At 42.7% G+C, this 26,983-nt stretch overlaps 2 protein-coding genes across 8 annotated transcripts; one reads left to right on the top strand and one right to left on the bottom strand.

Moving 5' to 3' along the window:
• The first annotated feature begins 370 nt into the window (after nucleotides 1–370).
• Nucleotides 371–8,752, top strand: castor2 (cytosolic arginine sensor for mTORC1 subunit 2). 4 transcript variants are annotated; one of them, XM_068331991.1, is made up of 9 exons: nucleotides 371–658; nucleotides 2,830–2,900; nucleotides 3,635–3,828; nucleotides 5,131–5,263; nucleotides 5,350–5,473; nucleotides 5,566–5,676; nucleotides 6,138–6,220; nucleotides 6,644–6,738; nucleotides 6,884–8,752. In XM_068331991.1, exons 1-9 carry the CDS (start codon nucleotides 546–548, stop codon nucleotides 6,944–6,946), a joined length of 987 nt encoding a protein of 328 aa, XP_068188092.1. In that variant the 5' UTR covers nucleotides 371–545; the 3' UTR covers nucleotides 6,947–8,752. The 4 variants fall into 4 exon arrangements, with proteins under 4 accessions (XP_068188092.1, XP_068188093.1, XP_068188095.1 ...); XM_068331992.1 differs by having other exon boundaries at nucleotides 5,131–5,267; XM_068331994.1 differs by lacking the exon at nucleotides 6,644–6,738.
• A 9,350-nt stretch (nucleotides 8,753–18,102) lies between these two features.
• rcc1l (RCC1 like) lies at nucleotides 18,103–25,295 on the bottom strand. 4 transcript variants are annotated; one of them, XM_068331241.1, is made up of 11 exons: nucleotides 25,019–25,295; nucleotides 24,566–24,895; nucleotides 24,363–24,492; nucleotides 24,157–24,285; nucleotides 24,021–24,087; nucleotides 23,879–23,930; nucleotides 23,664–23,748; nucleotides 23,234–23,578; nucleotides 22,968–23,141; nucleotides 22,756–22,841; nucleotides 18,103–18,649 (listed from the first exon to the last, which is right to left on the bottom strand). In XM_068331241.1, the coding sequence occupies exons 2-11, from the start codon at nucleotides 24,848–24,850 to the stop codon at nucleotides 18,572–18,574; spliced, it is 1,431 nt and encodes a 476-aa protein (XP_068187342.1). In that variant the 5' UTR covers nucleotides 24,851–24,895; nucleotides 25,019–25,295; the 3' UTR covers nucleotides 18,103–18,571. The 4 variants fall into 4 exon arrangements, with proteins under 4 accessions (XP_068187342.1, XP_068187343.1, XP_068187344.1 ...); XM_068331242.1 differs by having other exon boundaries at nucleotides 25,032–25,295; XM_068331243.1 differs by having other exon boundaries at nucleotides 23,234–23,321; nucleotides 23,397–23,578; nucleotides 24,566–25,292.
• Nucleotides 25,296–26,983: the final 1,688 nt, after the last annotated feature.

Raw genomic sequence — 26,983 nt, 5'->3', positions numbered from 1 at the left:
ACATAAACAGGAAGTGTTCGTTAAATTCACCGGGGGTCACCCCACCGTCCTTCTAGGGGGGGGCTCTGTGGACCGGACCGGATCGGTTATCGCGGTTTAACGCGGACCGGACCTCTTAGACCGCGTCCTGCTTGGTTAGCATAAGTGATAGCCGCGTTAGCTTCATATTTAGCATTAATAGTTGTGATTTTGTATTATTTCTTTTTTGTATATTATTTATTTATTTGTATTATTTTTGTATTATAAGGCGACGACAGTCTTAAATGGAGCTGCGTTGTGTATATTTGCGTACAGAAGACATAAAACCGGGCTAGCTAACTAATGTCGTTGCGTCTTATTGTGAAATCCTCGGACCGGATGTGCTCGCCGGTCCGTCTGTTTGACGGCAGCTCCGTTTGAACCTCTAATTTCTTTCTTCCTCCTGCCTCGCTCCTTCTCTGTCTCTTCATCCTGCTGTCTGTATTTATTTATTTATTCATGCCTCTCCTCTGGAACTAAAAACCTCTCCTTCGTTCTCGTCGCCCCTCAATGAAAAGACGTAAAAGATGGAGCTTCATATTCTAGAGCACAGCCTGAAAGTGGCGAGTATAGAGAAGGAGGGGATCCAGACCTGCACCCACGGATTAATCAAACTCGCCTTCCTGGCCTCTAAAACAAGGTGGGTAACTTCTACATGCTACATGCTAACACAGATGCTAGTAATGCGTTGTGCGCTGGAGGAGATGACACTGCTGCCGTGACGTCACAGCGCGTTTAAATGTTTATTTCTAGAGACTTCCTCCTGTTGTGTTTAAATGCAGCTTCCAGAGCCGTTCTTCTTCTGTGGTGTCATTGTGTGTGTGTGTGTGTGTGTGTGTGTGTGTGTGTGTGTGTGTGTGTGTGTGTGTGTGTGTGTGTGTGTGTGTGTGTGTGTGTGTGTGTGTGTGTGTGTGTGTGTGTGTGTGTGTGTGTGTGTGTGGCCTGTTTTTCTCTGAAACACTCTTCCAACCAATTAGGGACGTGTTGTGTCACCTGTTGTGTTATCCTGACGACCCTGAACGCCTCATCCCTGCAGTGACGTCACAGAGCTTTAATTGCTGTCTTGTGCAGGTCACTGATTGTTAGCCTGAGTAAATTAGCCTGAGTGAATCAGACCGGGGGCGTCGGTCAGCTGATGAGCAGAAGTCAAAGGTCAGACCGGATCAGACCGGATGTCAGCTTTGAAGCTGGTTTGAATCCACCAACAGTTACAAACTGCCCTCAACAGGCAGAACCCTCGAGCGGACCCGGCTCCGCTCAGCTGCTTCACGATGGGACTGGAAGGCGTTTATTCCGCTCCGCCGCGCTGTGGAAACGCCTCAATGATGTAACCAGCTGATAAGGCACAAGTAACAGGATGTAGTGTTCAGCAGCTAGCAGCCGTTAGCAGCTAGCAGCCGTTAGCAGCTAACCCAAAGATACGGTCCAGGTTGTGTGATGTTTGGAGGACGAGCTGCAGAGATGCATGACAACAGCAATATTTATTTATTTGTGTACATGACAGTGATATACAGCTAGTCCTCAACATATGAACACGACCGGTTCCTAGAGGTTGTTTGTAGCCAAACTGTTCTTAAATTGTTACTGAATATGTAATCTGTTGAGTTTGACGATCCACTGTACGGTACTGTAGCACGTAGCATGTAGCATATAGTTTACCTTTAAAGTGAAGGAAGAGGAGGAGGTGCTGCCCCCTCGGGAATTGTGGCAGAAAGAAGAATTGCAGGACTGTATGGTGAAACATGTTTGCTCATTTCTACGAATATTTGTAAATTGAGGACTTCCTGTATTTTTAAAGAATAGCTTCTGGGAAGCCAGCTTTAACAGGTAGAGTGATGTCATCAGTGACATCACTACAGCTGTGTTGTGATTGGCTCTCTGAATGAAGCTGTAGGCTGTAGACCAATTATTATTTCAGAGGCTCGTGCTGCGTTCAGGTACCACCTGAGAAGCTGTAATTATTGGTGTCAGCAGAAAACACCTGTCTGAGGTGTGCCCAGGTACCAGCAGGATGATGATGATGATGATGATGATGATTATTATTACTCATTGTTCTGGTCCAGCAGCAGCTATCTGATGCTAGGTGTTAGCACCCACATAGCTGAACATCTTCAGGCGTTGTTTCCGAGCGCTGACGTAAACGTGGAACAGCGAGTGGTGAGAACCTTAAAGACTGAGCGGCGTTTGACCGTCAGCTAGTGTCGCTAGCTGACCGCTAGTTCCTGTGTGAAACCGACCGCCTACAGCTCAGGAACTCGGAGGGAACCGCCCACGGGGCAGCTTCTGTTGACGCTCTCACTACCAATAGAAATGCTGAAGTGTCGTCAGCTGACTGGTGGTTGCTATAGCGACACCGCTTCTGTTTTTATCGTCCAATAACAACAGTCTCACAGGCGTTAGGTTGAGGTTCCACGCTTCTACAAACTCCTGTAACCTTTATTTAAAGTGTCGCCGTGACATTTCTGCCACGCCCCCCGGCACACAGTGATGATGTCATCATTGCTGTGACACATCACGTGACCTCTTCATCGCGGCGGCGTCTCAGAGGTTTTTCTGTCGTCCACCTGCTGATTTTCACACCTTTCAGCTAAATGTGACTCAGCAGCTTTCGCTAGCTAGCCTGTTAGCATGTGAGCCGCAGCATCGTCGTCATGGTGACGCTTTCCTATTGGCCGTTATAGAAGACAACCAGTGTGATGGAGTAAGCATCATACTGTTGATGTGGGGGTGATGCTCTAACATCACCCTCTCAGACCTGGGGGGTTGGGTCGTGACCTCACTGTGACCTCCCCATGACCTCTGTCTCTCCAGGTGTAAGTTCTTCAGCCTGACGGAGACCCCGGAGGACTACACCATCATCGTGGACGAGGAGGGCTTCAAAGGTGAGCCTCTTCAGAGTCGCCGTGGCAACCGGCGGCGAGGCGGCAGCAGGTTGTGTAATCTATGGCGGGGTTTGAGTACACGTCGTTGTGGATCTGCGTTGTGATTGGCTGATTGGGTAAACCCATGTCGTTACACACCCCGTTCCAGGGAGACCCTCCTCCGTTGCCCTGGAAACCACAGGCTATGCGTTATATAACGGTCAGGTATTCTCTGGCTCCAGACGCCCCCCCTCCCCGCTTCAGGACGTGGACTCATAAAGGACCCGTCCAGTTAACCCTTTGTTACCCGGTCCAGATGAACGGGATCCTGGTTCACCTGCCGGGGGTGAAGGTTAGCGATTAACAGAGTTCAGCTAATCATTAAGCTAACGGCTCCCAGCCCAGAGCCCCTCCCTCACCTGTCATCCATCACCCACCGCCACCCAACCCAAAGCATGCTGGGTACAGTCTCACGGGACGGCGTCTCCATGGAGATTCCCCCTGCCTGTGAGGGAGGGTCCCTGATTAGTTCTGGAAAAACCCCGACGACGAAAACCTGTTTAATTCTAACTATAATAATAAACTTGAATCCAGTTTGAATCAACTTTATTAGCAGTGTCCTTGTGACGTCACACCGACGTTTGTTTCTCGTTGGTTCTGCTAGCTTGTTAGTTTCAGTTTAGCGGTAATGTATTCTGTGTCAGCGGCCGGAGCGGCCCCTTTAAGAAGCTGAGTTCTTCCTCTTCCTCTTCCAGAGCTGCCACAGTCGGAAAACATCAGCGTCGCCGATGCTACGTGGTTAGCTCTCAACGTGGTGTCAGGGGGTGGCAACGCCTCCAACTCGCAGCCAATCGGAGTCACCAAAATCGCCAAGTCGGTCATCGCGCCGCTGGCCGACCACAACATCTCCGTGTTCATGCTGTCCACGTACCAGACCGACTTCATCCTGGTGAGCCTGGAGCCGAACCGACAACCGCTGTTAGCATCGGCGTGATGCACGGTCGCTAACGTTAGCATGTCTACCCGAGGAAACACCTGGTCAAACACTGTCGCTAGCTAGCGTTAGCATGTCTCACCTGAGGAAACACCTGGTAAAGCACTGTCGTTGGCGTTGGCATGCTTTACCAGAGCAAAAACCTGGTCAAACCCCAACGCTAGCATTAGCATGTTAGCGTCATGTCATGAATTAGTTGAATTTGATGAAACCAATCAGTGTCCTTCTCACTGAGTCATGCTAACACGACATGTGTATTCTGAAGCCATTGGGTGTTAGCGTTACGCTGCTCGGTTGGTGGTAGTGGCAGAAAGGAGAACTACACTCGTCAGACAAAATGTTTGTAAGTCGAATGTTCGTATCTGGAGGACTTCCTGTATTCTGTAACCGTCTTAGCCTTAACGCTACATTCCACAGGAAGTTTTTTTTTTGCGTCTCTGCTCGTGGCTCAGGTCTGTTTATGAAATGAAGGAACAAACGGCGTGCGCCCGGTGCTAATCCGTTACGTAACGCGGATCAGCCGCTCCGCCGTGCCCGAATTCCAGGTATCGTTTGGTTTCCCGTCGCCGCTCAGGCTGCTCCCAAAACCACTGATACACCAGATATTACCCAGGTCCGCCCGCCGGCCCGTCTCACGCTGAGGACGATTGAATTACTGCAGCTTCAGCGTGTTTGCTTTAGCGTTACATAAGACATCAAAGCCCGACATGAAACACTTCGCGCTAAAACGTTAGCGAACGTTAGCGGGCAGAGAAAACGACACAAAAACATTGTTTTCTGCTAAAAGCGACTGAACTGCGACTGTTCTCCCTCACTTCCCGTTCTCCCTCACTTTCTGGTCTCCCTCACTTCCCGGTCTCCCTCACTTCCTGTTCTCCCTCACTTCCTGGTCTCCCTCACTTCCTGTTCTCCCTCACTTCCTGGTCTCCCTCACTTCCTGGTCTCCCTCACTTCCTGGTCTCCCTCACTTCCTGGTCTCCCTCACTTCCCGGTCTCCCTCACTTCCTGGTCTCCCTCACTTCCTGGTCTCCCTCACTTCCCGTTCTCCCTCACTTCCTGGTCTCCCTCACTTCCCGGTCTCCCTCACTTCCTGTTCTCCCTCACTTCCTGGTCTCCCTCACTTCCCGGTCTCCCTCACTTCCTGTTCTCCCTCACTTCCCGGTCTCCCTCACTTCCCGGTCTCCCTCACTTCCCGGTCTCCCTCACTTCCCGGTCTCCCTCACTTCCCGGTCTCCCTCACTTCCTGGTCTCCCTCAGGTGCGGGAGCGCGACCTGCCGATGGTCATGCACACGCTGTCCTCAGAGTTCACGCTGCTGCGGGTCGTCAACGGCGAGACGGTCGCCGCCCACAATCTGGGCGTCAGCAACGGATTCGTCAAGCCGAAGCTGGGTAGGTGAGGAGGAGGCGGGGCTGATGAAGCTGCCCCCCCCCCTGGGTGAACGTCTACCTCACGCGGTCTCTGTTCTGCCCTCCAGCCCCGCGGCCCGTCATCCACCCCCTGTCCAGCCCCAGCAACATGTTCTGTGTGACCAGCCTGGACCCCGACACGCTGTCGTCCGTGGCAACGCTGCTGATGGACGTCATGTTCTACTCCGGAGGGTAAGAACCAGTTAGCAGCTGCTGCTAGCCCCAGCAGCGCCCCCTGGAGGTTGGCCGGTGCGTCGCCGGTTTAACTGTTCGTTGTTTTCCAGGACGAAGGAGGCGGGACCATCGGGCGAAGACTCCACCCACATCCGCTTCTTCTCCTTCTCGCTGATCGAGGGCTACATCTCTCTGGTGATGGACGAGCAGACGGCTCAGAGGTGGAGTGACACACGCGTGACGTGTAGCGCACGCGTGACCTGTTTCAGGGAAGGGGTTAGCTTGTTGCTACGTAGGATGAGTCGTTAGCCTGCGCTGCGTCGCCCTCGTTCACGCTAACGGTTCCTCTGATGGGACGCCGTGAAGGAACCACAGATCTGTTAGCATCCGACCGCAGATCGTCCTCCTGGAGGCGGGACTATAATTCAAGTTCATCTCACAGGAAGTAGGTTGTCTACGTAAGACCTCAGAGTCGCTTTGAAGGAAGAGCTCGTCCATTTGGCTCCGCCTCCATGACGGCGCCTCCTGTCTGCACATCAGTGTAAAACAACTTGTCAATGCAGATCATTATCAGGCCTTTTTGGTTAGCTCCGCCTCATTCTAATTTAGGCCCCGCCCCAGTGGCGACAGATGCAGATGATGGCGTTCTTTGCTTCTGAATCGATTTCCTCTCGTCTTCCAGGTTTCCGAACAACGTCCTGTTCACCAGCGCCTCCGGAGAGCTCTGGAAGATGGTTCGCATCGGCGGACAGCCGCTGGGGTTCGGTGAGTTCCCTAACCCTTAGCCCCTAACCCTAACCCTAAACCTAACCCTAAACCTAACCCTAAACCTAACCCTAAACCTAACCCTAAACCTAACCCTAAACCTAACCCTAACCCTAAACCTAACCCTAAACCTAACCCTAAACCTAACCCTAACTCTAAACCTTATCCCTAACCCCAACCTCACATGAACTGTTTCAGCTGCTGCGTAGCATGTTGCTAAGGAAGTAGCTTGCTGTATGTTAAGGCTAATGCTAATAATATCCTAAGCTAACTCACCACCGGCTAATTAACTACTTGATGATGTCATGAAGTCGTCAATATCTCACTTAAAGCGTTCACTTTAAGTGCTAACGTTATCACTAACATTAGCTTCACTGCCGACGGCTGCGCCTTGGATCGGTCTGACCTTTGACCTCTCTGTAGACGAGTGCGGCATCGTGGCTCAGATCTCAGAACCTCTGGCAACGGCTGACATTCCGGCGTACTACATTAGTACCTTCAAGTTCGACCACGCCCTGGTAAGACGAGAGCACTTCCTGCTTCCTTCTTCCTGCTTCCTGTTTCAGTCGTTAGCGTCCTGAATGTGAAGCTGTGCTGCTTTTTCCTCGTCTGGAGTAGTCGTGAAGTTTTTAGAAAGGTGTTGTGGGTTTGTGTGTGCCTCAGGTTCCTGAGGAGAACATCCAGAGCGTGATCGGAGCCCTGCGGACCAAGAGCGCCCCCCAGTGAAGGAAGGACATCGGTTTTCGTTTCAAACGTGTTCAAGAAAAAAAGTGCCAAGAGCTGCTGACGGACTGCTGTGGACGACTGTGAAGGGAGCGCAGCGGTGCGTTCAGTCCTCACCCCCCACACACCCACCCTGACCCCCGACCCCTCTGACCCCTCAAGGTCGTCGACCTCCTCCTCCAGTAGTCGTTGCTTTAAACTGTTTGTTTGCTCTGAAGCTGCTTTGCCCCGCCCCCTCCTGAGCACTATACTGTATTGGTCACATGACCCTCTCCCCCTTTGATGGACGGATGATGAATGTACGATAAATCAACCCCCCCCCATTGGTAGTTTTACTGTTCTGGTGCTGACATGTCAGATGCTTCTGTCGAAGGAGATTATGGTGATGAAGATGATAGTGATGATGGTGATGATGATGGTGATGATGATGAAGATGAAGATAGTGATCATGATGGTGATGATGATGAAGATAGTGATCATGATGGTGATGAAGATGATGATGGTGATGAAGATGATGATGATGAAGATGATGATGATGGTGATGAAGATGATGATGGTGATGAAGATGATGATGATGGTGATGAAGATGATGATGGTGATGATGATGGTGATGATGATGAAGATGGTGATGATGATGGTGATGAAGATAGTGATCATGATGGTGATGATGATGAAGATAGTGATCATGATGGTGATGATGATGAAGATAGTGATCATGATGGTGATGAAGATGATGATGATGGTGAGTCCCTCACTGGTTGCATTCAGCTGTTTGGTGAGACATGATGAAGGTTTTTAGCGACACGCCTTCACGCTGTGAGCAACACGTTTGTCTTTAAGCTTTTACTTTTGTCTCAGAAGTATTGATCAGCGATCAGAAGTTGTATTTCTGGGTCTTTTTCTCCAATGATGATGAGGAGGAGGAGGAAGGTGAAAAAGACCATTCTGATCAAAAAGCGTAAAAGGAGGAGGAGTGTGTAGGTCAGATAAACTGTTTTTTTTACCTCCCAGGATTAATAATTGATCATAAAATATTGATTATCCACATTCATTGGTTTATGCCAACACAATATTAATTTAAAAATTAATACTTAAGATGTTTCTTAAAGTCGGACTTGATATATTGATTAGTTGATGATTTTGATCAGTTTTAGAAAGGTTTAATGACATAAAGATCAATACCTCTGCAGACTTCAGATTTGAATGATTTGTTTATAGTTATAAAAGTAATAATAACAAATTTACTAGAAATTTTACAAAGTTGAAATTTTACATATAAAATATGTGAAGAGAAAATTATGATTTTTTTATGAATGACACAAAAATCTAAGCAGATAAACCTGGAATGATTAATTAATGCGTGAATTGTTGGAAAATTGATCAGGAACTCGTGAAGTTTTTTTTAAAAAATTGGAATTATACCCGCTATAAAAAGTGTTCAACCGTGTTGCTCACAGTGTGAACCCACTGCAAAAAGTGAGGATGCAATGATCTCCGATGGTAATAATCACTGAGCCACTGAGTGCTAAATATAAGCTAATGTTCACACAGGAGGGAACTGTTCCCTCCTCCTGGTGTATGCTTAGGTTGTGAAGCTGCCCCCCACCCCCACCCCCAGTCTGCACTTTAATGTAGGCCCCCCCCCGGCCTGCTGTACTGATGTGAACTGATGGAGAACTGTCTGCTGGTCTTAAACGTTTGGTCGTCATGGTTTTGTTTTCCTTTCTTCTGATCGTGTGATGAGTAGAAATCAGTGTTACCACATTTCAAAGGTTTCATTTGAATGGAAATAAAATCAGCTGTTCTGTTGTCCAGTTTTCAGCCACGCCTCATTTTTACTGAACACCTGTTACCTGCTCCCAGTCTGCCCTGAATAAACTGGTCACATGTCCTAGTCTGGTGGTCAGAGCCTCAACTTGAACCACAGCTTTAAGTCACGCATCACAGAAACCCCTGACCCCTAACCCCATTGGCCTAACTCTATAGCCCTATAGCTGTAGGTTTACTGTTAAGTTCAAACCCAACCCTAGCAAATTATTCAACCCTTACCTGTTTGAACCCCGAACCCTGGCCTTAACCCGCCCTGAAACCCTGACCCTAGCCCTAGGTCTATCTTAACACTAACAGTAATTGCAACCATGACCAAAAAAAAACCCAAACCTTAACTCTAACCCTAACATTAACTCAAGCTAGAACCAAAATCCTAGCCTTAGCTGCAACTCTAAACCTACCTGCAAACTGAGCCCCAAACCTAACCCTAGAGGCAAACCAACCCTAAGACTAACCCTAAACCTAACTGCAACCCTAAACCCTAACCTTAGCTGGAAACATAATCCCAAAAACCCCAACGCTAACCCAAGCCTAGCTGCAAACCAAACCTTAACTCTAACCCTAATTCTAACCCTAGATGCAACCCTAACAATAGCTGCAAACTTAACCCTAAACATTAAAAATATTGTTACCCTAGCTGCAAATCAAACAATAACCCTAACCAGAATGCTAACCCTAGCTGCAAACCTAACCCTAGTGAACCATTACCCCAACCCCAACCCAAGCTATTATTCCACCCCTAAAACCTTAACCTGAAGACTAACACTATCCATAACCCTAACCTAGTTACAAAACAAACCCTAGTCTTAAACCCTAACCCTACCCTAGCCCTAAACCCTAACCCTAACCTAACATAACCCCTAACCCTAACCGAAAACCGAACCTTACCCTATCCCTAACCTAACCCTAAACCCTAACTCTAGCTCTAACCTAACCCAAAACCCTGACCCTAAGATAACTCTTAACCCTTAACCCAAAACCATAACCCTAATACTAAACCCTAACCCAAACCTAACCCTAGCTTTACCTTAATCTAACCTTAACCTTAACCCTAACCGTAATCTAACCGTAACCTAACCACTAACCCTAACCCCAACCCGAACTCCAACCCTTAACCCTAACCCCGTAAGCAGATTCCTCCCACTCAGCCAAATAAATGTCGGCGTATAAGGGGAAGCATTTCCTTCAAATCACGCAGCTGCAAACCTGGAGGTAGTGTTGGGTTTAGGGTTAGGGTTAGGGTTAGGATTGGAGTTTCGGGTAAGTGTTGGGTTAGGTAAGGGATTAGGGTTAGGTTAGGTTTGGGTTAGCGTTAGGTTAAGGTTAGGGTTAAATTAGGGTTAGGGGTAGGATTAGGGTTTAGGGTTAGGGTTAGTGTAATGGTAGGGTTAGGGGGTTAGGGGTAGGATTAGCGGTAGGGTAAGGTTAGGTTTAAATTAGGGTTAGGGGTAGGATTAGGGTTTAGGGTTAGGGTTAGTGTAATGGTAGGGTTAGGGGGTTAGGGGTAGGATTAGCGGTAGGGTAAGGTTAGGGTTAAATTAGGGTTAGTGTTATGGTAGGTTTAGGGGGTTAGGTTAGGGTTAGGGGTTAGGTTAGGGATAGGGTTAGCGTTACGTTAAAGGTTAGGGTTAGGGTTAGGGGTAGGGTTACGGTTTAGAATTACGGCAGGGTTAGGGGAAGGTTTGTTGGGTTAGGTAAGGGATTACGGTTAGGTTTGGGTTAGCGTTAGGTTAGGGTTAGGGGTAGGATTAGGGTTTAGGGTTAGGGGTAGGATTAGCGTTAGGGTAAGGTTAGGGTTAAGTTAGGGTTTAGGGTTAGGGGTTAGGGGTAGTGTTAGCGTTAGGTTAGGGGTAGGGTTAGGGTTAGGCTAGGGTTTAGGGTTATGGTTGGTGTTATGGTAGGTTTAGGGGGTTAGGATTACGTTTCAGGGTTAGGTTAGGGTAAGGAGTAGGGTTAGCTTTAGGTTGGGGTTAGGTTTAGGGGTAGGATTAGTATTAGGGTAAAGTTAAGTTAGGGATTAGGGTTAGGGGTTAGGTTAGCGTTAGGTTTAGGGGATAGAATTAGGGGAAGGGGTAAGGTTAGGGTTGGGGGGGTTAGGGTTAGGTTAGGGTTCTGGTTAGGGTAAAGTTAGGTTAGGGATTACCATATTGATACTGTCTCTATCTGGACTATCTACCACTCTCTCTCTCTGACCCTGTTCTTATCTTCCTTTGATTTGTTTTCCACCCAACCGGTCGAGGCGGATGGCCCCCAAAAGAGTCTGGGTCCTGCCCGGAGTTTCTTCCTCATCGAGGGAGTTTTTCCCTCCACTGTCTCTGATGCTCTGGAGGGTTCAGTTGGGTTTCTGTCTGTTAAAGCGCTTTGACATGTCTGCTGTCATGATTAAGAGATATATAAATAAAACTTGATTGTTTGATTGATTAGGGTTAGTAATGAGATTATTTTAGTATTTGGAGTAGTAATGAGATTATTTTAGTATTTGGAGTAGTAATGAGATTATTTTAGTATTTGGAGTAGTAATGAGATTATTTTAGTATTTGGAGTAGTAATGAGATTATTTTAGTATTTGGAGTAGTAATGAGATTATTTTAGTATTTGGAGTAGTAATGAGATTACTTTAGTATTTGGAGTAGTAATGAGATTATTTTAGTATTTGGAGTAGTAATGAGATTACTTTAGTATTTGGAGTAGTAATGAGATTACTTTAGCATTTGGAGTAGTAATGAGATTACTTTAGCATTTGGAGTAGTAATGAGATTACTTTAGTATTTGGAGTAGTAATGAGATTACTTTAGGATTTGGAGTAGTAATGAGATTACTTTAGTATTTGGAGTAGTAATGAGATTACTTTAGGATTTGGAGTAGTAATGAGATTACTTTAGTATTTGGAGTAGTAATGAGATTACTTTAGCATTTGGAGTAGTAATGAGATTACTTTAGTATTTGGAGTAGTAATGAGATTACTTTAGTATTTGGAGTAGTAATGAGATTACCTTAGCATTTAGAGTAGTAATGAGATTACTTTAGTATTTGGAGTAGTAATGAGATTACTTTAGTATTTGGAGTAGTAATGAGATTACTTTAGTATTTGGAGTAGTAATGAGATTACTTTAGCATTTGGAGTAGTAATGAGATTACTTTAGCATTTGGAGTAGTAATGAGATTACTTTAGTAATTTGGTTGGTGTTATGCTAGGTTCAGGGGGTTAGGGTTAGGTTTCAGGGTAAAGTTAGGGTTAGGGGTAGCATTAAGTTAGGGTTAGGGTTAGGTTTCAAGGTAAGGTTAGGGGATAGGGTTAGGGGAAGTTTTTAGGGTAGTATTAGGGTTGGGGGGGTTAGGTTTAGGGTTATGGGTAGGGTTAGGTTAGGGTTAAGGTTATGGTTGGTGTCATGGTAGGTTTAAGGGGTTAGGGTTAGGTTTCAGGGTTATGGGTTAGGAGTAGGGTTAGCTTTAGGTTAGGGTTAGGTTAGGGGTAGGGTTATGGTTAAGTGCAGTTAAGGTTAGGGTTAGGTTTAGGGTTTGGGGTAGGGTTATGGTTTAGAATTAGGGCAGGGTTAGGGGAAGGTTTGTTGGGTTAGGTAAGGGATTAGGGTTAGGTTTGGGTTAGCGTTAGGTTAGGGTTAGGGTTAAGTTAGGGGTAGGTTTAGGGTTAGGGGGTTAGGGGTAGGATTAGTGTAGGGTAAGGTTAGGGTTAAATTAGGGTTAGGGTTTAGGGTTATTGTTATGGTCAGGTTAGGGGTTTAGGTTAGGGTTAGGTTAAGGGTTACGGGTTAGGTTAGTGTTCGGGATAGGGTTAGTAATGAGATTACTTTAGTATTTGGAGTAGTAATGAGATTACTTTAGTATTTGGAGTAGTAATGAGACTACTTTAGTATTTGGAGTAGTAATGAGATTACTTTAGCATTTGGAGTAGTAATGAGATTACTTTAGCATTTGGAGTAGTAATGAGATTACTTTAGCATTTGGAGTAGTAATGAGATTACTTTAGCATTTGGAGTAGTAATGAGATTACTTTAGCATTTAGAGTAGTAATGAGATTACTTTAGTATTTGGAGTAGTAATGAGATTACTTTAGGATTTGGAGTAGTAATGAGATCACTTTAGTATTTCGAGTAGTAATGAGATCACTTTAGTATTTCGAGTAGTAATGAGATTACTTTAGCATTTGGAGTAGTAATGAGATTACTTTAGTATTTGGAGTAGTAATGAGATTACTTTAGTATTTGGAGTAGTAATGAGATTACTTTAGTATTTGGAGTAGTAATGAGATTACTTTAGTAATTTGGTTGGTGTTATGCTAGGTTCAGGGGGTTAGGGTTAGGTTTCAGGGTAAAGTTAGGGTTAGGGGTAGCATTAAGTTAGGGTTAGGGTTAGGTTTCAAGGTAAGGTTAGGGTTTGGGGTAGGGTTACGGTTTAGAGTTAGGTTAGGGGATAGGGTTAGGGGAAGTTTTTAGGGTAGTATTAGGGTTGGGGGGGTTAGGTTTAGGGTTATGGGTAGGGTTAGGTTAGGGTTAAGGTTATGGTTGGTGTCCTGGTAGGTTTAAGGGGTTAGGGTTAGGTTTCAGGGTTATGAGTTAGGAGTAGGGTTAGCTTTAGGTTAGGGTTAGGTTAGGGGTAGGGTTATGGTTAAGTGCAGTTAAGGTTAGGGTTAGGTTTAGGGTTTGGGGTAGGGTTATGGTTTAGAATTAGGGCAAGGGATTAGGCTTAGGTTTGGGTTAGCGTTAGGTTAGGGTTAGGGTTAAGTTAGGGGTAGGTTTAGGGTTAGGGGTTAGGGGTAGGATTAGTGTAGGGTAAGGTTAGGGTTAAATTAGGGTTAGGGTTTAGGGTTATTGTTATGGTCAGGTTAGGGGTTTAGGTTTGGGTTAGGTTAAGGGTTACGGGTTAGGTTAGTGTTCGGGATAGGGTTAGTAATGAGATTACTTTAGTATTTGGAGTAGTAATGAGATTACTTTAGTATTTGAAGAAGTAATGAGATTACTTTAGGATTTAGATAGTAGTAATGAGATTACTTTAGTATTTGGAGTAGTAATGAGATTACTTTAGTATTTGAAGAAGTAATGAGATTACTTTAGGATTTAGAGTAGTAATGAGATTACTTTAGGATTTAGAGTAGTAATGAGATTACTTTAGGATTTAGAGTAGTAATGAGATTACTTTAGTATTTGGAGTAGTAATGAGATTACTTTAAGGATTTAGAGTAGTAATGAGATTACTTTAGGATTTAGAGTAGTAATGAGATTACTTTAGGATTTAGAGTAGTAATGAGATTACTTTAGGATTTAGAGTAGTAATGAGATTACTTTAGAATTTAGAGTAATGAGATTACTTTAGGATTTAGAGTAGTAATGAGATTACTTTAGCATTTGGAGTAGTAATGAGATTACTTTAGCATTTAGAGTAGTAATGAGATTACTTTAGCACTTAGAGTAATGATGAGATTACTTTAGGATTTAGAGTAGTAATGAGATTACTTTAGGATTTAGAGTAGTGATGAGATTACTTTAGGATTTAGAGTAGTAATGAGATTACTTTAGTATTTGGAGTAGTAATGAGATTACTTTAGGATTTAGAGTAGTAATGAGATTACTTTAGGATTTAGAGTAGTAATGAGATTACTTTAGAATTTAGAGTAATGAGATTACTTTAGGATTTAGAGTAGTAATGAGATTACTTTAGCATTTAGAGTAGTAATGAGATTACTTTAGTATTTGGAGTAGTAATGAGATTACTTTAGTATTTGGAGTAGTAATGAGATTACTTTAAGGATTTGGAGTAGTAATGAGATTACTTTAAGGATTTGGAGTAGTAATGAGATTACTTTAGGATTTGGAGTAGTAATGAGATTACTTTAGGATTTGGAGTAGTAATGAGATTACTTTAGGATTTGGAGTAGTAATGAGATTACTTTAGGATTTGGAGTAGTAATGAGATTACTTTAGCATTTAGAGTAGTAATGAGATTACTTTAGGATTTAGAGTAGTAATGAGATTACTTTAGGATTTAGAGTAGTAATGAGATTACTTTAGGATTTAGAGTAGTAATGAGATTACTGGAGTAGTAATGAGATTACTTTAGGATTTGGAGTAGTAATGAGATTACTTTAGTATTTGGAGTAGTAATGAGATTACTTTAGCATTTAGAGTAGTAATGAGATTACTTTAGGATTTAGAGTAGTAATGAGATTACTTTAGGATTTAGAGTAGTAATGAGATTACTTTAGGATTTAGAGTAGTAATGAGATTACTTTAGTATTTGGAGTAGTAATGAGATTACTTTAGTAATTTGGTTGGTGTTATGCTAGGTTCAGGGGGTTAGGGTTAGGTTTCAGGGTAAAGTTAGGGTTAGGGGTAGCATTAAGTTAGGGTTAGGGTTAGGTTTCAAGGTAAGGTTAGGGTTTGGGGTAGGGTTACGGTTTAGAGTTAGGTTAGGGGATAGGGTTAGGGGAAGTTTTTAGGGTAGTATTAGGGTTGGGGGGGTTAGGTTTAGGGTTATGGGTAGGGTTAGGTTAGGGTTAAGGTTATGGTTGGTGTCCTGGTAGGTTTAAGGGGTTAGGGTTAGGTTTCAGGGTTATGAGTTAGGAGTAGGGTTAGCTTTAGGTTAGGGTTAGGTTAGGGGTAGGGTTATGGTTAAGTGCAGTTAAGGTTAGGGTTAGGTTTAGGGTTTGGGGTAGGGTTATGGTTTAGAATTAGGGCAAGGGATTAGGGTTAGGTTTGGGTTAGCGTTAGGTTAGGGTTAGGGTTAAGTTAGGGGTAGGTTTAGGGTTAGGGGTTAGGGGTAGGATTAGTGTAGGGTAAGGTTAGGGTTAAATTAGGGTTAGGGTTTAGGGTTATTGTTATGGTCAGGTTAGGGGTTTAGGTTAGGGTTAGGTTAAGGGTTACGGGTTAGGTTAGTGTTCGGGATAGGGTTAGTAATGAGATTACTTTAGTATTTGGAGTTGTAATGAGATTACTTTAGTATTTGAAGAAGTAATGAGATTACTTTAGGATTTAGATAGTAGTAATGAGATTACTTTAGTATTTGGAGTAGTAATGAGATTACTTTAGTATTTGAAGAAGTAATGAGATTACTTTAGGATTTAGAGTAGTAATGAGATTACTTTAGGATTTAGAGTAGTAATGAGATTACTTTAGGATTTAGAGTAGTAATGAGATTACTTTAGGATTTAGAGTAGTAATGAGATTACTTTAGTATTTGGAGTAGTAATGAGATTACTTTAAGGATTTAGAGTAGTAATGTGATTACTTTAGGATTTAGAGTAGTAATGAGATTACTTTAGGATTTAGAGTAGTAATGAGATTACTTTAGGATTTAGAGTAGTAATGAGATTACTTTAGGATTTAGAGTAGTAATGAGATTACTTTAGAATTTAGAGTAATGAGATTACTTTAGGATTTAGAGTAGTAATGAGATTACTTTAGCATTTGGAGTAGTAATGAGATTACTTTAGCATTTAGAGTAGTAATGAGATTACTTTAGCACTTAGAGTAATGATGAGATTACTTTAGGATTTGGAGTAGTAATGAGATTACTTTAGCATTTAGAGTAGTAATGAGATTACTTTAGGATTTAGAGTAGTAATGAGATTACTTTAGGATTTAGAGTAGTAATGAGATTACTGGAGTAGTAATGAGATTACTTTAGGATTTGGAGTAGTAATGAGATTACTTTAGTATTTGGAGTAGTAATGAGATTACTTTAGCATTTAGAGTAGTAATGAGATTACTTTAGGATTTAGAGTAGTAATGAGATTACTTTAGGATTTAGAGTAGTAATGAGATTACTTTAGGATTTAGAGTAGTAATGAGATTACTTTAGGATTTATAGTTATGAGATTACTTTAGGATTTAGAGTAGTAATGAGATTACTTTAGGATTTAGAGTAGTAATGAGATTACTTTAGGATTTAGAGTAGTAATGAGATTACTTTAGAATTTAGAGTAGTAATGAGATTACTTTAGTATTTGGAGTAGTAATGACATTACTTTAGCATTCGGAGATTAGGGTTGGTTAGGGTTTACGGTTAGGGTTAGGTTTAGGGTTTGGGGTAGGGTTATGGTTTAGAATTAGGGCAGGGTTAGGGGAAGGTTTGTTGGGTTAGGTAAGGGATTAGGGTTAGGTTTGGGTTAGCGTTAGGTTAGGGTTAGGGTTAAGTTAGGGGTAGGTTTAGGGTTAGGGGTTAGGGGTAGGATTAGTGTAGGGTAAGGTTAGGGTTAAATTAGGGTTAGGGTTTAGGGTTATTGTTATGGTCAGGTTAGGGGTTAGGGTTAGGTTAAGGGTTACGGGTTAGGTTAGTGTTCGGGATAGGGTTAGTAATGAGATTACTTTAGTATTTGGAGTAGTAATGAGATTACTTTAGTATTTGAAGAAGTAATGAGATTACTTTAGGATTTAGATAGTAGTAATGAGATTACTTTAGTATTTGGAGTAGTAATGAGATTACTTTAGTATTTGAAGAAGTAATGAGATTACTTTAGGATTTAGAGTAGTAATGAGATTACTTTAGGATTTAGAGTAGTAATGAGATTACTTTAGGATTTAGAGTAGTAATGAGATTACTTTAGGATTTAGATAGTAGTAATGAGATTACTTTAGTATTTGGAGTAGTAATGAGATTACTTTAGTATTTGAAGAAGTAATGAGATTACTTTAGGATTTAGAGTAGTAATGAGATTACTTTAGGATTTAGAGTAGTAATGAGATTACTTTAGGATTTAGAGTAGTAATGAGATTACTTTAGGATTTAGAGTAGTAATGAGATTACTTTAGGATTTAGAGTAGTAATGAGATTACTTTAGAATTTAGAGTAATGAGATTACTTTAGGATTTAGAGTAGTAATGAGATTACTTTAGGATTTAGAGTAGTAATGAGATTACTTTAGAATTTAGAGTAATGAGATTACTTTAGGATTTAGAGTAGTAATGAGATTACTTTAGTATTTGGAGTAGTAATGACATTACTTTAGCATTCGGAGATTAGGGTTGGTTAGGGTTTACGGTTAGGGCAGGATTAGGGTTGGGATTATGGTAGGGTTAGGGTTGGGTTAAACTAAATTTCAGGTGTTGGGGTTAAGGTTTAGGAAAGAGTGAATTCTGTTTTTTAGGATAACGTCCCTAAGATACAACAAAAATATTGTGATGTTATTTTATTTATTAATACTATTAATATACCGGAAGTAAAAGAATATAAGGTAAAAAAGAAAAATGGAGTAAATATTACCCATAAATATGAGAATAGAAAGGTAACGGAAAGTAAATTGAATGTATTGTAATTAAAGAGGAAGGTGTCTTAAACAAATATAGATGAGATACCAGAGATATCAGGGAATGAACTCAGATATCAAATGACCTTTATTTATACAGCACTTGATCACATCATCAGACATTTCAAAGTACTTTACCAGAAGCCTTGACCGGTCGGGTGGAAAAGAAATCTACTGGGGAAAGAGACAGGGCAAGAGAGGGGGGCAGATAGGCCAGATTTAATTTCCAGTGCTGTTGTTGCTCTTTCTGTAGGGTTTCCTTTATTTTCTCATAGTTTCATTCATGCAGTAAGTCAAGAAAACCCCGTAGAAACACATCGACGCCACCGCTCATCTGATCTTCTTTCAAACGTTCGTCTCTCGACCGGAGACCCTGCGACTGCGACAGGAGGACGTTTCTCTGTGTTTAAAAGTTCCAGCTCTGGTTTTCCAGCAGGATGGAGAACCCAGAGACGATGCGTCGGTTCTCTTGGATCCGTCGGTTCTCTTGGCGCTCGTGTCATCGTTTACTGTCGCTGGACAGCAGCGGCGTCAGGAGCTCACACCAGAGACTTGACCAGCGCCACCATGTGGTCGACACCACACGCCACGTCCAGCACATGACCCGGAACCGTCACCTGGTGGGGGGACACCAGTTTGAAGAATTAAAGTCTAAACATGACAATACTTCAGTTATCCTACAGGAGAAACGTCGACTTTAATCAAATAATGTAATTTTATGGGAACAATTGGAACAAATTGTGATTTTACACTAATAAAATCCTAAAAAGTCAGTATAAACCTTAATTGTACGTGAACAAAGTTTATTCTTGGTATTTTAAGTTGTAACAGAAAAATAACACTTTTACTAGAACAAAAAAGGAAAAGAATGCAACTAGAAAATAATCACATTTATTTAGAACAACGTCGGATCTGAACATTTATGATTCACACGACTTCAGATCATAGTTTTAGAAAAATTTGACCAGTTTAAGTTTGTACGTCGAGAAGAATAATCCTCAACTTGCAAACACAACTGGTTCCTAGAAGTGTTTTGCAGCTGAATTGTTCAATCTCTAATCTCTGAGGTCATTTACATCTCATTACTGCTCTAAATACTAGAGTAATCTGATTACTGCTCCAAATACTAGAGTAATCTGATTACTACTCTAAACACTAGAGTAATCTGAATACTACTCAACACTAGAGTAATCTGATTACTGCTCAACACTAGAGTAATCTGATTACTGCTCAACACTAGAGTAATCTGATTACTGCTCAACACTAAAGTAATCTGATTACTGCTCTAAACACTAGAGTAATCTGATTACTACTCTAAACACTAGAGTAATCTGAATACTACTCAACACTAGAGTAATCTGATTACTGCTCAACACTAAAGTAATCTGATTACTGCTCTAAATACTAGAGTAATCTGATTACTACTCTAAACACTAGAGTAATCTGAATACTACTCAACACTAGAGTAATCTGATTACTGCTCAACACTAGAGTAATCTGATTACTGCTCAACACTAGAGTAATCTGATTACTGCTCAACACTAAAGTAATCTGATTACTGCTCTAAACACTAGAGTAATCTGATTACTGCTCTAAACACTAGAGTAATCTGATTACTGCTCTAAACACTAGAATAATCTGATTACTGCTCTAAACACTAGAATAATCTGATTACTGCTCTAAACACTAGAGTAATCTGATTACTGCTCTAAATACTAGAGTAATCTGATTACTACTCTAAATACTAGAGTAATCTGATTACTGCTCTAAATACTACAGTAATCTGATTACTGCTCTAAATACTACAGTGCTCTGATTACTGCTCTAAATACTACAGTGCTCTGATTACTACTCTAAACACTAGAGTAATCTGATTACTACTCTAAACACTAGAGTAATCTGATTACTACTCAACACTAGAGTAATCTGATTACTACTCAACACTAGAGTAATCTGATTACTACTCAACACTAGAGTAATCTGATTACTACTCAAAAGACTAGAGTAATCTGATTACTACTCAACACTAGAGTAATCTGATTACTGCTCTAAATACTAGAGTAATCTGATTACTGCTCTAAATACTAGAGTAATCTGATTACTGCTCTAAATACTAGAGTAATCTGATTACTGCTCTAAATACTAGAGTAATCTGATTACTGCTCTAAATACTAGAGTAATCTGATTACTGCTCTAAATACTAGAGTAATCTGATTACTGCTCTAAATACTAGAGTAATCTGATTACTGCTCTAAATACTAGAGTAATCTGATTACTGCTCTAAATACTAGAGTAATCTGATTACTGCTCTAAATACTAGAGTAATCTGATTACTGCTCTAAACACTAGAGTAATCTGATTACTGCTCTAAACACTAGAGTAATCTGATTACTACTCAACACTAGAGTGCTCTGATTACTACTCTAAACACTAGAGTGCTCTGATTACTACTCAACACTAGAGTAATCTGATTACTACTCAACACTAGAGTAATCTGATTACTACTCAACACTAGAGTAATCTGATTACTGCTCTAAACACTAGAGTAATCTGATTACTGCTCTAAACACTAGAGTAATCTGATTACTGCTCTAAACACTAGAGTAATCTGATTACTGCTCTAAACACTAGAGTAATCTGATTACTGCTCTAAACACTAGAGTAATCTGATTACTGCTCTAAACACTAGAGTAATCTGATTACTGCTCTAAACACTAGAGTAATCTGATTACTGCTCTAAACACTAGAGTAATCCGATTACTGCTCTAAACACTAGAGTAATCCGATTACTGCTCTAAACACTAGAGTAATCTGATTACTGCTCTAAACACTAGAGTAATCTGATTACTGCTCTAAACACTAGAGTAATCTGATTACTGCTCTAAATACTAGAGTAATCTGATTACTGCTCTAAATACTAGAGTGCTCTGATTACTACTCTAAACACTAGAGTAATCTGATTACTACTCTCAACACTAGAGTAATCTGATTACTACTCAACACTAGAGTAATCTGATTACTACTCTAAATACTAGAGTAATCTGATTACTACTCTAAATACTAGAGTAATCTGATTACTACTCTAAATACTAGAGTAATCTGATTACTGCTCTAAATACTAGAGTAATCTGATTACTGCTCTAAATACTAGAGTAATCTGATTACTGCTCTAAATACTAGAGTAATCTGATTACTGCTCTAAATACTAGAGTAATCTGATTACTGCTCTAAATACTAGAGTAATCTGATTACTGCTCTAAATACTAGAGTAATCTGATTACTGCTCTAAATACTAGAGTAATCTGATTACTGCTCTAAATACTAGAGTGCTCTGATTACTACTCTAAACACTAGAGTAATCTGATTACTACTCAACACTAGAGTAATCTGATTACTACTCAACACTAGAGTAATCTGATTACTACTCTAAATACTAGAGTAATCTGATTACTACTCTAAATACTAGAGTAATCTGATTACTACTCTAAATCCTAAAGTAATCTCATTACTAACCCTAATCCCTAACCAACTTTACCCTAATGCTAACCCTAACCCCTAACCTAAGGCTAACCCTACCCCTAACCTAAACCCCTAACCCTACCATAACACTAACCCTAAACCCTGACCCTAATTTAACCCTAACCTTACCCTAACGCTAATCCTACCCCTAACCCCCTAACCCTAAACCCTCATCCTACCCCTAACTTAACCCTAACCCTAACCTAACGCTAACCCAAACCTAACCCTAATCCCTTACCTAACCCAACAAACCTTCCCCTAACCCTATCTCCTAACCCTGCCCTAATTCTAAACCGTAACCCTACCCCAAACCCTAAACCTAACCTTAACTTAACCATAACTCTAACCCTAACGCTAACCCTACTCCTAACCCTAACCTAACCCTACCCATAACCCTGAAACCTAACCCTAACCCTTAAACCTACCATGACACCAACCATAACCTTAACCCTAACCTAACCCTACCCATAACCCTAAACCTAACCCCCCCAACCCTAATACTACCCTAAAAACTTCCCCTAACCCTATCCCCTAACCTAACTCTAAACCGTAACCCTACCCCAAACCCTAACCTTACCTTGAAACCTAACCCTAACCCCCTGAACCTAGCATAACACCAACCAAATTACTAAAGTAATCTCATTACTACTCCAAATCCTAAAGTAATCTCATTATTACTTCAAATCCTAAAGTAATCTCATTACTACTCCAAATCCTAAAGTAATCACATTACTACTCTAAATCCTAAAGTAATCACATTACTACTCTTAATCCTAAAGTAATCTCATTACTACTCTAAATCCTAAAGTAATCTCATTACTACTCTAAATCCTAAAGTAATCACATTACTACTCTAAATCCTAAAGTAATCTCATTACTACTCTAAATCCTAAAGTAATCTCATTACTACTCTAAATCCTAAAGTTCTTTTCCCTCAGACGGACCAGAAACATTTACAGGACATTAAAACAACACAGAACAAATGAAGTCCAGGTAACAAAACTTGTAACGTTATTGTGAACTACCCCAGATGGGGGGGGGGCAAAGTAATAATTTACCCCTCAGAATACCTGAATCAGTGATGATGGAGACCATCGCTGACTGAACAGAGTTCACATTTTTAACTGTAATATTCGTGATTATTTTGAACTCCGATAACATTTTGATCATTATTCCAATAATTATTGATTATTGTTGGTCTTACTCGCCACGGGAAGAACTGGTCGTCTCTCCTCCCGATGCCCAGACAGCCTCTGACGTTCTTGCCCCAGACAAAGAGTTCGCCCTGATCTGAAAGAATCAAGCAGCGATCAGCAGCGCCCCCTGGTGGCCATCAGCAGCATCACAGGCAGAGCAGGTTTGTGATTGGTGAGCTGAATCAGGAGCTCTGATTGGCTCCTGGCTCTAGACGCTCACCTGTGACGGCGGCGAAGTGGTGGAGGCCACACCGGACGGAGCGGACGGCGACGGACGGGTTGAAGTCGGAGCGGCCGAACAGGCTGGGGGGGATCCGCTCCGGGGTGGACGACTCCGACAGGGCGGGGCCTTTACCCAGAATTCCATAGCCCCAAACAAAGACCTCCCCTTCATCTGGATCAGACGGCGACACACCACCATCATCATCACCATCATCATCACCAGCTCAGGTGGACCGGTCAGAACCGGTTCCGGTTCTTACTGACCGTTCAGAACGGCCACCTGGGTCCCGCCGCACGCCGCCTGGACCACCTTCCCACAGCCAATCAGAGGAAGGCGCCGGGGGGAGTTGATCTGAGGACGGGAGGAGAGACAACAGGGATGAAGGTCAGACTCACCTGTCTGCTGCTCACCTGTCTCCCGTCTCACCTGTGTTGCCTCGGTGACCGATGCCAGCTGCCGGTACTCGGAGTTGCCCCACCCGTACACCTGCCCCTCTGTGGACACGCCCAGGCTCAGGTCCCCATAGGTGCTGATCTGCTGCACCTTCACCCCCCGCAGGTCCCCCCCCACCTGCACCGGGCTGGCGCTGACGTCATGGTGACCCACACCTGGAGGAGGGACAGCGTCAGCAAAGGTTAGAATAATCCAGATTAAATAAAGGTTAGAATAATCCAGATTAGGAAATAAATTCACCTGTCTGTCCGTCGGCCCCCCATCCACAGGAGAACACTGACCCCGCCTCCGTGAGGAAGAGGCTGTGGTCCTGTCCACAGGACACCTGTGCTCACACACACACACACACACACACACACACACACACACACACACACACACACACCTGTGAGTCATCAGAACTGACAGCTCCATTAGATCTTAACTCCGCCCCCTCAGGTGGGGGAGGGGCTCACCTGGACGACCCGCCCGTCGAAGCCCCCCACCTGGTGGATCATGTGACTTCCGCTGTTTGGAAAGAGAACCACGGATTCATCAGCCAATCACAACCAGTGATCCCAGTCCTGACCTTGGGGGGAGGGGGGGCTGTTCCCTCACCTGTAGACCTCGCCCTCCACGATGCTCCGCCCACACTGGCCGTACGCGTTGTTGCCCATGCTGAACACTGAGAACAGACCAGAACCGGGTCAGAACCCACCGGACAGGGGGGGGTGGGGCGTAGGGCGTGTCTTACCCCCCTCCCGGTCGGTCAGGATCAGAGAGTGGGCGCGGCCACAGGACACCTGCACCACCCGGGTCTGCAGGGGATCCACCAGGGGCAGCGCCACCGGGGAGGGTTCCAACACGTAGTCGTAGCTCTGACCTGGGGGGAGGAGTCAAGGTGAGGGGGGGGGGGTAATAGATCCGGGTGGGGGCGTGGCGGCGGTCCGGTGGTCTTACTGCGGTCGCGCTGTGACCTCTGGAAGCCCAGCTGGGAGTCCCGGTTCAGGCCCATCCCCCACAGCTTAGTGACGTCACTGGTGGGCGTGGCCAGGAGCGTGAAGCCGTAACCGCAGGCGGCCGCGGAGATCTGAGGAAGAGGACCGGAAGTGATCAGGATCGGACTGAATGACGTCATCCGGCTCCGGTCGGCGCTGCCTCACGTGCTCTGCCGTCTCCAGCCGGTACGGGGTCAGCTGGTACTTCCGGGGCTTCTTCCGGCCGCTGTCCGGAACCACGAAGCTGGGGATCCCCAGCGCCCCGGTGAAGCTGAAGCCCCAGACGAACACCTTGTGTCCGGGCCTCCGGTGCCGGCCGACGTACTGGAACACCGGGCCGGGGCCGCTCGGCTCCCGGGGGCGGGGCGCCGAGCCGAGGGTCGCGTGACCAGAGCCCCGGTGCACCGGGAGCGCGCGCGGAATCCACGGGCGCGCGCGGGTGAGAAGCATCCTGGAGACGAATGAACACCCGGAAACACCTGGACCCGCTTCTACCTGTCGGTCACGTGTTCCGTCACAGAAACCACGTGTTTAAAACATCAAATATATGATTAAATTTAGTTTCATGTCACGCGCCTGAAGTCCAGCAGCCGAACACGTGACACCAAAGACCGTTACCGGTGAGGGTTACCCGCTGGCTTCTGGTGCACTTCCGCTTCCTGTCAGACCGGAGGTTTAAAGTTGCTCCACGTGATCAAGAAGAACAAATAAAATGATTTAAACCAACAGAAACGTTCAACATGCGCCTCAAAGTCATCGCGGCTGGATTGTTTATCTCCACGGAGCTGAATCCGGAAGTGGAAACGGCACTTTTCTTCTTCTGCGGTCCTCCAACACGATTTTACGTTGAACACTGTCGTTCAGTGAAGAGCTGCGCCCCCTGCTGGTCAGGACTGAACATGACGTTTCCTCACGTCGAAAATACGTTTGGTTAAAAATCAAAAGCATCTTTTTCGGTCGTGTTTGGTTTGTTACTGACCGGATTTTTTATTTTCAAAGCTTCGACACTTTTCAGTCTCTTCAAACTCAAGGGAAGAACTTTTCTCTGACGATCTTTGAGGGTAAAATCGTCCAATTATGTTCAGGCACTTTCAGAAAATAATAGGAACCTGTACCTACGAGTACTGATAATAGGAGTACTAATAATAATATGTATTAAGTATAATATTATATGTATACAGTATAATGAGTATTAAGTACTTCTAACAAAAATGTTTTAGTTTAACTGGGTTATTGTCACGAAATCTGGGTTTCAAAGATTTCAAGAGTGGAGTTTTTAAAAATATCTGCATCACAAATTTCTTTTTAAGGCATCAATAACAAAGTCTTAAGTATGATTGTTAATTAAAAATATTTTCTAACAATTTAAGAACTTTTTGAACATATTTTCTAAAACGTGTCCTTAAAAATCTCATTACCGCAACGGACTGAAAACATCCATACCATAAACAAAGACAATTATTTTTCAAAATTTTAAAAGTTGATTTTTAACAGTCATGCACAACTACTTGAAATTATTCTATAATAAAAACATTTAAATTATATTTTTAAATGATTTTGACCTTTTTCTCTCATTACTGCAACACCTTTTACAGACTACAACCTAATAGTTTTCATATTTTATTGAAAAGTGACATATTTTCAAAATGATTTGAAGAAGTTTAAAGAAGTTAATATGTATATCGTGCACATGTGTTTAAAAACAAGCTACTTTTTTTATTCATTAAAATAATGCTAAATGCACACCTGTTGCGGTAATGATACATGCATTGTAATAGCTAAACTTCTCATTACCGAAACAGAAGTTCTCTCCACCGCAACTGGCCTTCAAGTGCTGAGGTAGGAGAGAGATGTGTTGTGGAGGATGAGGAAAATTAGCATTTTTAGCTCGCAACAGAGAAGCCATGATGACTAGATAGATACTTTAATAATCCCGGAGGAAATTGCACTAAGTAAATTCTAACTTCATGCACAGAAATGGGCATATCATATTTTTATTGAAAAATTTTAATAACAATATTTTTTTAAATAAAGAAAAAATGCTGTTTCGGTAATGATAAGCACAACTGTCGTGTAAAGCAGTCTGGCAGGAGAAAATCTAACGTCTAACGAGAGTCAAAAAGATCTTTTGACCTGGTGCCATCCTGAAAGCACTGGTCCATGTGTTGCTTTATACAAAATATAATTTTATTTAATGTTCTCTTGACATGTTATTTAATGTTCTCTTGACATGTGTAGACAGTCCTTCAAATATGTTGTGGAGGATGAGCATGTGGATCACGGACACTTAATGTCTCCTCTATGTCTTCAACATTATTAAATATGAATATTTAATGATTTGTTTTTCAGTCACTTAAAATCGTCTACTACAGCATCCAGGAATTTTTTTTCGGCTTCTTTGTATTTTAAATTGTGAAAATAACAAAGTACATTCAAACGGACCTGGACGCGTTGCGGTAATGAGAATTTCGGCAGAAAACACAATAAAATATAAATATAATTAATTTTTATCATGAAATCAGTTGTTGTTCCAGGTAGAGGTCATTATCAGCTCTATTATTGGATTTTGTTCAGTGACTAACC

Source organism: Antennarius striatus, chromosome 13, assembly GCF_040054535.1.
Source record: "Antennarius striatus isolate MH-2024 chromosome 13, ASM4005453v1, whole genome shotgun sequence".
Taxonomy (NCBI): Eukaryota; Metazoa; Chordata; class Actinopteri; order Lophiiformes; family Antennariidae; genus Antennarius; species Antennarius striatus.
This window is presented reverse-complemented; position numbering and strand designations above follow the sequence as displayed.